The following is an 11225-nucleotide window of genomic DNA, read 5'->3' on the forward strand; positions in this document are numbered from 1 at the left end:
CTGCGTCTCCTGCATTGGCAGGCAGAATCTTTACCACTGAGCCACCGGGGAAGCCCCACCCCCAAATGTCTTGAATCATTCTATTTACTCTGAAGTGTTTCAAGCATCCAGAAAAGTACAGAGAATGGCATAGCAAGCAGCCATGTGTCCAGTACCCAATGCTATCAAATTACCTTCTGTCCCCAAACTTGAGAGTGGGCCCGCCTGACCCACAGACCACAGACTGCCTGGTCTCAAATTGTACTTAACTTCTGTGTGTCGGTTTCCCCGTTTTTGAAAAGGTAGAAATGAGAGTGCTCAGCTCATAGGACGGTGGGCAGAGTGAAAGAACCTGTAGAACATATAAATAGAACATTTTGAACAGTGCCTGGCACTGAGTCTCAGTGAAAGTCAGCTCTTGTAGGAGCATCTTTCCCTTGACTCAATGGAGAAGAGAACCTGCTCTAAGGTAACCCCTTGGGCAGGCTTCCAGATTCTTCCCTTCCCATCGATTGATGGATGACACTCTTGATTAAATTCTCCCTGCTGACTGCTGAAATTGACATCTCAACAGTCTTCCTCTCACTTAAAACACACAGACACCCCTCCCCATGTCCCAAGTGCCCTCCAACAACCACCTTCTCCACTCCTCCTCCTTTCAGAGTCAAACTTCACTTGGTCTCTGCACATCCTCCTTCCCACTAACCCTTCAGCTGGCCATACATTTCCCTTCCCTTGAACCCACTCTTCCTGATATCATCAAATGCCTCTTTGAGATATCATCCTGTGGGTACATTTTGGTCCTCATTCTGGATATTCACAGTAGGGCTTGACCTTGCTGACCACTCCAGCCTCCTTGAAACACTCTTCTGGCCCCCCTCAAACTCGGGGCCACCTCCTTCTGCATTGCCTCACACTTTCTGTGCACTCTCTCACAGGTGCTGCCCTGAGACTCTTGGCCCTCTGTTCTCCCCCACCGCCCTGTCCTAGACCATTGGACCCACGCCATCAGACTTCACTTACCACAAGATGCCCCAAACCCCTAATCTGTGTCTCCAATCCCAGCTTCTTTACTAATGGTTCAGATCCATGTAGCCAACTGCCTGTTAGACAGCTCCTCCTAGATGTCTCAAAAACACTCAGACTCAACATGATCAGAATGCAGTTCATGGCAAAACCACTCTGGAGAACTACTTGCAGAATTTTCTAAAGCAGAACACATGCTCACACCGTGCCTTGCAATCCCACTCCTCGTGTCCAACAGCAGTGTGTACATACCTGCACCAAAGCCCATGAACAACAATGCCCACGGCAGCAAACTGGAAACTACCCAAATGCCCATCAACAGCAGAACAGATAGATAAATGTTGGCACATTCATTGCTAGAAGATCTGCCTACAGTACTGAAAATGAATGATCTACAAATATGTCCAACAATATGAATAAATTTCACAAACATTACGTTGAGCCAAAGAAGCCAGACATGATGTGCAGAACTGACCGGTGGTGCTAGGAGTTCAGACCATGCTCACCTTGGGAAGCTGTAGCTGAAGGTACTGGCGGTGTTTGTTTGTTTGTTTTGGCCGTGTTGCATCTTAGTTGTGGCATGTGAACTCTTAGTTGCGGCATATGGGATCTAGTTCCCTGACCAGGAATGGAACCAGGCCCCCTGCCTTGGGAGCCCGGAATCTTAGCCACTGGACCACCAGGGAAGTCCCAGTGCTGGTGATGCTGTTTCTCAACCTGGTACTCACACCGGGAATAAACTCAGGTACCAGCCATGTTTGGTTTGTGCAAATCATTGATTATGGTTTGTGCACTTTTCTGCATAAATTTGATACTCTGATGAAAAGGTTAAAAAAAAAAACGGGACAGGTCCTCTTCCTCATCAAGCACCCCCTCTCCCTGATGTTGTCTTTCCCTCAGATAATGGTCTCAACTTTCCACTCAGTTGCCCAAGTCAGAAGTTGGGTGTTACTCCATGCTCTTCCCCTCTCATTGTCACTCACAACCAAGCACATTCCGTCTACCTTCTAACCATCTCTCAAATCCACCCACTTCTCTCCCCCTCTGCTGCTTCTTCCTTAACCCAGACACAGCTCCCCCTTCGTTTCTGCTTCTGCAGCAGCCTCCCAGACTCCAAGCATATCCTTCTGATTCATCCCCACACAGCCACCAGAGGAAACCTTCTGGAATGAAAATTCAATCTATTCTGGTTAAAATTTTTCAGCGAGTCTCCATAGCCTCCAGATAAATCCCACTCTCCTGCTCCAGAGTCCCAGGAGCTCTGTGTTCTGGGGCTCTTACTCCACTGCAGCTTTACCTCCAGCCTCCAGCCTGTGCTTCCCCATCCCAGTACATCCCTCACTCACTGTAGTGAAATGGCGGCATGGATATTCACTTCCCCCACTAAACCTGGACCTCCATGGAGGAGGCCACTGTGTCTTCCTTGTCCACTACTCCATTCTCAGAACCTAATATGGCAGAAGCTCAGGAAATATCTGTTGTATGGAGTCCTTTGATGCACCCAGGGGTGCATCTGCAAGGGAGTTGGAGAGGAGATAGAGGGAATTTCCCCTTTAAGAGACAAGAGTCCTATAATCAAAATCTTAGAACATCAGAGATTGAAGGGACCTCAGAAGCCATCTAATAATCCACTTTTTTATTTACAAAGGAGAAACCTAAGGGAAGGAGTCACGGGCTGGACAAGGATGGGTGAGAAGAGGGAGAGGTGGTAACTTCAGAGTAAGGCAAAGTCATGGTGAAAAGTGAGTATTTAGTGTTGATAGGGCTTCTAAAATAAGTAAAGATAACATTCTTTCTGGGTGTGATGGGGGGACACTGCAGGTGGCCTGCTTCCCAAGTCTACCGGAGTGCAGCTGGACACGCCTCCTCGCAATGACCACTAGGTGGCGCCAGCTCACCAGACAATGAAGAGAACAGGAGCTGGCTGACTCACCCTCTCTGGCTCACCCTCTGGCTGGGTCCTTCCTGCGTTCCTTCCCTCAGACCTGGCACTCTGTAAATCCAGCTGCTCTGGCAGTGCCCAGGTGGCATAATATCTGGGCTGTAAGGAATCGCTTGCTTCAACAGAGAACATGTTCTCGTACCAGAGAGAGGGTGTTCGATGGACTCCAAGGCATTGGCCAGCACTGCCCCTTCTCCCTCCTGCCAGCCTCCCAGAGGCATCAGACTGTCTGCCCTCCATCACCCCTCCACCAGGGGCAGGACTATGCCCGGGCTGACACCTGCTCATCTTGTTGGCTCAGATGAGGCGCAATGGGTGGCACTGGTCCCACTGAATCCTCTGGCAACCTCACCACCCTGAGCTGGCAGGTGCCTGCCCAGGGGCTGGTGGCTCCAGTCTTGCTGGCCTGACGGGCCCCTTTGGGGCCACATGGCCTCATCTGGGAAGCTGCTCCTATCCTGGAGTGGGACAGCTTGATGCCAGAGCCTGCCCCAGGCTGCCCCTTTCCCTAACCCTGCAAGCGTACCCAACCGAGATGATTCAGCCCCTCTCCAGTATTAGGGAGTCCTAGTTATTCATTCATCAAACATGTATTGAGTGCTGACGTTGTGTGTGTGCCAGGACCTGCCCTTGGTATCTAGAACATAGTAGTGAACTAAACAGATACGATCCCTGGTGTCCTGGAGCACAGAGGGCAATGAGGGGTCAGATGCTAACTTCACATTACCAAACAATTATTTAATTGCTCTCTTCAGTCCCTAATGCTGCAGTTTAAATCTGCTTTTAGAACTCTTACATTTTCATAGCAGAATGCAGCATAGAAATTATCCTAACGTAACCCACCATCACCACCACCTTTTCATGATTCCAGGATTCCGAGCTCCCAACCCACTGCTCCTTCACTTTACTTAGGAGTGCCAGAAGGAGGGAAGGGAGTGAGGCTTCACTGAGTACCGCGTGAGTAAGGTAGACTTCCTTCTGTCTCTGCATTACTTGGCGTTTCTCTGTCTCAGTTGACGGGTGAATGAATGAATGAATGAACCCCCAAGAAGGGGCTTATCCAACTCCGGAGGGCTGGGGGCTCCAAAGCAGGCCCTGCCTGCCTCCCCCGCTTCCATTCTGGGAGGGAGGGCCGGCCCCGCCCAGTGCCCTTCCTGCCCCTAGCGCCGCGGGCTCTCCAGGCGCCCTCTTGGCACCAGAACAGAGGGCATCCAGAGCGGGTGGTAACTCGCCCCGCCACGGGCTCGGAGCGGCCGGCGATAGGCGCTGGGGGGACGCGGAGATAGACAGACAGATAGCGCTCCCCAGGCCCAGCCCCCGCCCCCACCTTTCCCACGCCGCGGCCTCTCCACTTGGGCCTGGCAGGCACTCCTGCCCCTTGCACCCCGGACTGTGGCTTTCTGTCTTCGCCAACGGCAGCTCTCAAAGCCCTGAGAACCCTGACAGCCTACCCTGGCGGTCTGGCTTTGGAAAGGGGCACAGAGCCCCTTCCAAAGCTTTCTTCTAAAGCAAGCTTCTCCACCGGACAGAGTCTACGAAAGAGACCCCTCCTCCGGGCTGGGCAAGACTTGGGGATGCTGGAGGGCCAAAGACTGACCAGAAGGTGGCGCGCTGGCACTATGCGTCCTGGGACAAGTTAGCCGAGTCAGGCGGGGGAAGAGGACGGGAGAATTGACCGCGGAGCCCTATGTGAAGGTTGTATGCAACTAGGAACTGATATTTGGAAGAGACTCCTTCTCCCCCCAACCAAGAAAGGCGGAGAACAGAATCGAAAGTGGAATGGATAAATGAGCTAAAGCTTTGGGAGCAGTTTGGATGACTTAGAAAGCTGGCCTTGTAGGCCAGACAGAACTAGGAGGTGGGAGTCCCCAGGGAGGAGAGCCTCTTTCTTGGGGGGGACAGGGTTCAGTGGGCCATCATGGTTCTCAACTACTTGAGGTTGGGAAGGTGCTGAGAGTTTTATGTGCATCTGTATACAACTACAAATTCACACGCAGACACCCCATCCCGTGGTCCTCCACTCACACTGCTTTCAGACTCCCATATACACTGGCTCACTCTCTCACATGCACACTCCTGCACTCATGTGCATTCTTTGTACGAACATGGACTCTGTATGTGCTGCAGAACACATGAAATCCCCACATCACACACCCCTGGTCTCTAAAAATGCTCACTCTGTCTGGGTATGAGAAGTCCCAGAAACACAGAATCTGCCCCTAAACTTACTGAAGCACAGAGAGCCAGCCTGTGTCCCACCCATCTTCATGGGGACCATGTTCTTTCCCACAAGCCTAGGTCATCTCTGAAACTTTTGGAGACAAATTTAACATCACTACACACAGGCTGTGCACCTCCTGGAGCTTCCCTGGACCCAGTGATGACTTTTTTAGGCCTGATGCACTTTTGTCTGATGGACCCCTTCATTCATTAAAAACATTTTTTAAAGTTACCTTTTGTGATTGCATTGCTGTAAAAATGATATAGTAATATATATTCAAACTTTTTCTTTAACCCATTTTTTTTTTCTTTCTTCTAATTAAAAAAAGAAAAAACTAGAACATTTTCATGAGCCTGGGTCCTGCCACTTTGGGCATGTTTGCCCGTCATTTGCCCCGCCACCCCACACACCTTTAACCACCTACCTCACAGACACCCAGCGGCCAAATTCCCCTCCTCTATGGCACCTGAGCCCACCTTCCACTCACAGGCAGAGAGACAGACAGACGGACAGACCTGGGGACTCTTGCAAAGATACCCTTGTCCCACTCTTTCCTCCAGGAACACCGAGGGGTTATCTGGGCTGGGGAAGGGATCCACAGGAGGAGGAACAGAGGGGTCTGTGTGAGTGTGTGTGAGAGAGAGAGTGTGTGTATGACTGTGCGTGTGTGTGAGTGTGTGTGTTTGTGTGTTGAGTAACAACAAAGAATGAGAGAGAGAGAAACGAAAGAGCGCAAGAGCATGTTTTGCCTGGAAGGCAAGACTTGCAGCCAATCAGAGCGCTGGGGCCTCCCTCTGCGACTCCACTATTGAGTCTATAACCGGCTGGCCGGGCGGAGCTGGCAGCATTTGACTGTGGCTTGGGACGCGACGAGAGGCGCGCCGCGACCGCCCGAAGACCCGCGATGGTCTAAGCGCCCCTCGACCGACCCTCCCCAGAGACGCTGCCGGGAACCCTCCCCCTCGCCCTCCGGACACACAACCCCGCCTCGTCTCCTCCGCCTCCCCCGAGCTCCTGCCCGCTTCGGCGTTCCGGCTGAGGCCAGCCCGGGGGTGGTACGGCGCCCGCCAGGATGAGTGGCTCCTTCGATCGCAAGCTCAGCAGCATCCTCACCGACATCTCCAGCTCGCTCAGCTGCCATGCGGGTTCCAAGGACTCGCCCACCTTGCCCGAGTCTTCCGTCACTGACCTGGGCTACTACAGCGCTCCCCAGCACGACTACTACTCGGGCCAGCCCTATGGCCAGACCGTAAACCCCTACACCTACCACCACCAGTTCAATCTCAACGGGCTTGGAGGCACAGGCGCTTATTCGCCCAAGTCGGAATATACCTACGGAACCTCCTACCGGCAATATGGAGCCTACCGGGAGCAGCCGCTGCCCGCTCAGGACCCAGGTGAGGACCGCGGGGTCGCTGAGAATGGGAGGCACTGGGAGGTTCCCGAGAGAGAGGAATTGGAGCCAGAATCTAGGGAAGCGTCCCGGCTAAGAAATGTACTGTCTGAAGTTAGAGACGGTGAGCTAGATGACCCCAGAGTGGACGGACGACCTTCCAGTCCAGAAACTGGTCGCCTTTGGGGCGTGGTGCACGCGGGACGCCGCGGTCGGTCCCGGGTGAGGATCCGGGTGAGCGAGGCGGAGAAGGAGAGGGCCCTGGACAGTCAGAGAGCCTCCGGATCCAGGTGCTTTCCCGGCACTTCAGCAAGCGGCTCTCCATCGGGCTCCGGGCAGGCGGCAGGCGCTGGGAGTTCTGCGACCGCAGTTTGGAACTGGGCTGGGGAGGGGGAGAAAGATGAGGGGGACACGGAGAAAGACCCCCTCAGAATTCCGGAAACAGGGAGGGAAGCAGCAATTGAGAGTGAAGAAACGGGGGCAAAAAGAAAAATGGAGGCATAAAAATATGTTTTTATAAAATATAAAATATTTTTATTTATAAAGTGGAGGCATAAAAATGGAGAGACAAAGTGAAAGAAAAGACAGAAGAAAGGATCTGAGGAAAGGGCGAAGGAAAAGGAAGTCTGATGTGTCCGCAACTTTTTCTGAAATCTAAAATTATTCTAAAAAGAAAAGGTCTAAAAAACAAACAAACAAACAAAAAAGAGCGAGAGAAGTGACCGACGGCGAGGTCCTGTGAGAGGGCGGCGAGCAGGCGGGTGGCAGGGACTGAGGGGAGCGAGGCGGCGGCAGTGCGCGTCCAGGGGTGGCTGGCGCCGGGACCCGGGGAGCTAGGAGCCCGGGAGCGCAGCGTCGTGGGCGGCCGCCGGCCAGGCTCTGCGGCCGCAGCTCCCTCCCGGGGCGCCGGCGGCGGAGAGCGCCGCCAGGAAGTCCCGGGACGAGTCGGTGGGCCGGAGGGTGGGGGCTCCCGCGGGGCTCCGGAGGGCGACGGTGTCTTTGGCCGAGGCTGAGTCGCCCACCTCCCGGTGCGTTGCCTGCAGTGTCCGTGAAGGAGGAGCCGGAAGCTGAGGTGCGCATGGTGAACGGGAAGCCCAAGAAGGTCCGAAAGCCGCGCACGATCTACTCCAGTTACCAGTTGGCCGCCCTGCAGCGCCGCTTCCAGAAGGCCCAGTACCTGGCTCTGCCCGAGCGCGCGGAGCTGGCCGCGCAGCTGGGCCTCACTCAGACGCAGGTCAGTGGTGGGCGGTCGAAGGCCGTGAGGACTCGGTGGGGTCCTGCGGGACCCCGGGATACCCCAGGCACCGCTGAGCCTGGATGGCTTAATAAGTTGCCTGCAGGCCCTTGAAACCCTTGTCTGTGGGTAGAAGGACCCCCAGATCTCAAACTCGGTTGAAGTTTGTGCATTAGCACGTGTACAGGTGTGCATATTTGTGAATCATGCGACTGAGTGTGGACTGAGTGCGTCTATCAGAAGGAGAGGTATCCTCCCTCTACCCCAGAATCCCCAGCTTCCACAGGCTCCCAGCAGCGTTGGTCACTGCTAGGAGTCCGCATCATGCTCCCCACCACCTCACCCCACCACCCCAGGCTAGGTGTGTGTGAGGGGTGTACATACATGTATATTCATGTCTGTTTGCACACAGGCTAATGTGTGTACAGTACATGTGGGAAACGCACCTAAGGAGGAAGGCCTTTCAAGGGCCACTGTGTTTATTGATGGACACATGTACTTGACTGGGCCCCGTGGTGAGTGTATGTACAAAAATGTGTGCTTGTATCAAAAGACTGCATTCCTGCTCAGTACCCAAATGCTCCACCCCTTGTGTGCTTGGAGGCAAGAACAAATTCCCCACAAAGGGGGGTAGGGACTCAGAGGTGGCAGTCCCCTAGCCCCAGCCTGTCCCTAAAGCCCCCAGCAGCCTGTCACTGCTCAGGGGAGGAGTGGCAGACGCCTGGCTCCCTACAGGTGTTGACAGGCGGGCCTGGGTTGCGGCTGCGTGGGGCCCAGTCCGCCGGGAATCTGGGTCACCTGGTGAGGAGCTGATTCATTGTTTGTACCAGTCATGGGGTGGAGAGCAGCAGGCGGAGGGGGAGATACCCCAAGGGAAATTTGGGGAATCATGGCTCACCTGCTCCTGAGTCCCAGATCACCCCCACTAACCAGCCCTGAAAGGCTCCTGAGTGTGCGAACATGGGAGCTCGTGTTTGCAGGGCGTTTATCTGGGTGTATCTGTGCATGTGTGTGTCTTTATAGACTGGTGCCTGTGTGTGAAGTGGTGAGTGGGTATGTTCATGCACATGGAGATGCTTATGTGGGTGTGTATTTGTCTCTGTATATCTGTGCACCTTTGCTTATGGGTTTCTAATGTGAACAAAATGCTGCAAACTGCCTCCCCCTCTCTGGAGTTCAGTGGTTACTATGTCAGGTGTATGGCTGGCTGCTTCGAGTTCTTTGTCTGTCTTAACTTTTTTCAGCATTATAGTGACCCTATGAGGTAGGTAATCGTGCTGCCAGCGTCCCCATTTTGCAGATGAGGACAGCAAAAACCAGAGAGGTAGGGTAACTTGCTCACAGTCACACACTTAGTAAGTGGCAGAGCAGAATTTGGACCTAAGCCGCCAAAAGTTCCTAGCTGAATTTCTATCCCCAGTAGAAAAAGATGCTGGCCCAGAGGCAGGATGCCTGGATTTTGCCTGGGTCTCATGTGACAGTGGGTTCTGGCCCAGCCCTCTCCAGATTGACTTCCCCAACGGGTTTTCACTCGGTGTTCTAAGAGGCTAACTAGCTCCCCCTTTCTTCTTGGGGCAGGTGAAAATCTGGTTCCAGAACCGCCGTTCCAAATTCAAGAAGCTCTATAAGAATGGGGAGGTTCCCCTGGAGCACAGCCCCAACAACAGCGATTCCATGGCCTGCAACTCACCACCGTCACCTGCCCTCTGGGACACCTCTTCCCACTCTACTCCAGCCCCTGCCCGCAGCCAGCTGCCCCCACCACTCCCGTACAGTGCTTCCCCCAGCTACCTGGACGACCCCACCAACTCCTGGTACCATGCACAGAACCTGAGTGGACCCCACTTACAGCAGCAGCCGCCTCAACCAGCCACCCTGCACCATGCCTCCCCTGGGCCCCCGCCCAACCCTGGGGCTGTGTACTGAGCACCTACCCGTCCTGAACCTCTCACGAAGGAACCCTGGGACCAGGCAGAAGGCGCCTCCGTCCTAGCTGACACTCAGGAATCATCGAGGAGCACAGGGGAAAGGACATCCCTTTTCCCTTCCCTTGCCCCTTCTTCCAGGGACCCAAGAGCTTCCAGAGGAAATTTACATGGACCAAGGATGCCCCCTGAACCTCCCACTCACTGCCTAGACACTGGGGTGCCCCTCCAGATGTTTGGGCACTCCACTCCAGCTGGGACAGCTGTTCCCCTTCTGCTCCAAGAGCCTGGATTGGCTTCAAATGGCTCATCACCTTCCAGATTCTAAATCTTAGTACTCGGTCCCCAGACTGGATTCCTTGGGTACTGGGGAGACTGTGGAGTGTGCGCAGGTCAGGCTTGGGCTGGGCTGGGGCACCAGGCACTGTGGATCCCAGGACCTGCCAGGCCCAAGATCCTCCCCCAAGCCACCTGTGGTTGTCTCCTTCCTGAGCATCCCCTCTGCCAAAAAGACATTGGACCGTGAGACTGGGACTCAGGGTGGGGACCTCAGCGAGCCCTGCCCTGAACTTCTAGCCCTCGTTTAAGATTTGAGGGTTACACCAAAGAAAAGCCCCAAGTAAGGGAAGCTTTTAATATTTGTGGCTTTAGAGAGAAGAATTCAAGGAGCACCTCGCCTCCCCAACTCTGGTCGAAGAGGAGGGGTGGGTCCCAGGCAGCCTTCCCGACCACCCATTTCTTCTCCCATGTACAGGACTTTGCACAACTTTGGTTTCAAAAGCTGTTGAAAAATAGGAAGACAAAGGGCATTGTTAACAGTTAGGACCAATCTCCCCTGCGTGGGCGCCTCTGCTCACCCCCGCGCCCCCACCCCGCCTCTTCCCACCTCTTCCTCTCCTCCAGTAAGCTGGCGCCAAACCCCAAATCTCCAAGGAGACACACCAGGAAAGACAAACCCCCGAACACCCCCTTTCCGGTGGCCTTGGAAACAGATTGTTCCCGCCAAGACAGAGAATGTTGGGTGAGGTGCATGGTGTTATAACTCGGTACCTTTAGGGGTGAGGGGGTGGCTGGCTGAAAGGCTGGTAGCACTGGCTCTTCCTGGCCCAGATGTCCCCCCAAAGCTAACTTTCCTCCACCCCTGATGTGGTCAAACATCGAAGAAGAGGAGGGGTAGAAGACTCTAGCTATATATATAGTATGTATTTTTTTTTTAAAGCAACAGAGAGAAGCAGTCTCCTCCCTCCTGTGGTTTCCTATTTATGTGGCCCTTTCCTCCTGGATGTACCTGCCTGTGCGCAGTGAGCTGAGAGAAACAGAGATGTGGGCTCCGGCTGGATTTGGGTTTGGTGGGAGGCGCAGGCGCGAGGAGAGACATGGTGGATCTCAAAGAGTCCCACCCCAGGGGGACGGGAACGAAGCCAGCTCCCACCCTCTCCCAGCCTTCTCATTTCTGCTTTCTTATTGGACTCACCTTTATATATAACATTAATAAAAAAGAAGAA

At 54.0% G+C, this 11225-nt stretch overlaps 1 protein-coding gene across 1 annotated transcript; it reads left to right on the top strand.

The window, feature by feature from the left end:
- Positions 1 to 6016: 6016 nt before the first annotated feature.
- On the top strand, positions 6017 to 11225 carry DLX3 (distal-less homeobox 3). The gene is made up of 3 exons (XM_019980655.2): positions 6017 to 6565; positions 7605 to 7795; positions 9374 to 11225. Exons 1-3 carry the CDS (start codon positions 6241 to 6243, stop codon positions 9719 to 9721), a joined length of 864 nt encoding a protein of 287 aa, XP_019836214.2. The 5' UTR covers positions 6017 to 6240; the 3' UTR covers positions 9722 to 11225.

Source organism: Bos indicus, chromosome 19 (genome assembly GCF_029378745.1).
Source record: "Bos indicus isolate NIAB-ARS_2022 breed Sahiwal x Tharparkar chromosome 19, NIAB-ARS_B.indTharparkar_mat_pri_1.0, whole genome shotgun sequence".
Taxonomy (NCBI): domain Eukaryota; kingdom Metazoa; phylum Chordata; class Mammalia; order Artiodactyla; family Bovidae; genus Bos; species Bos indicus.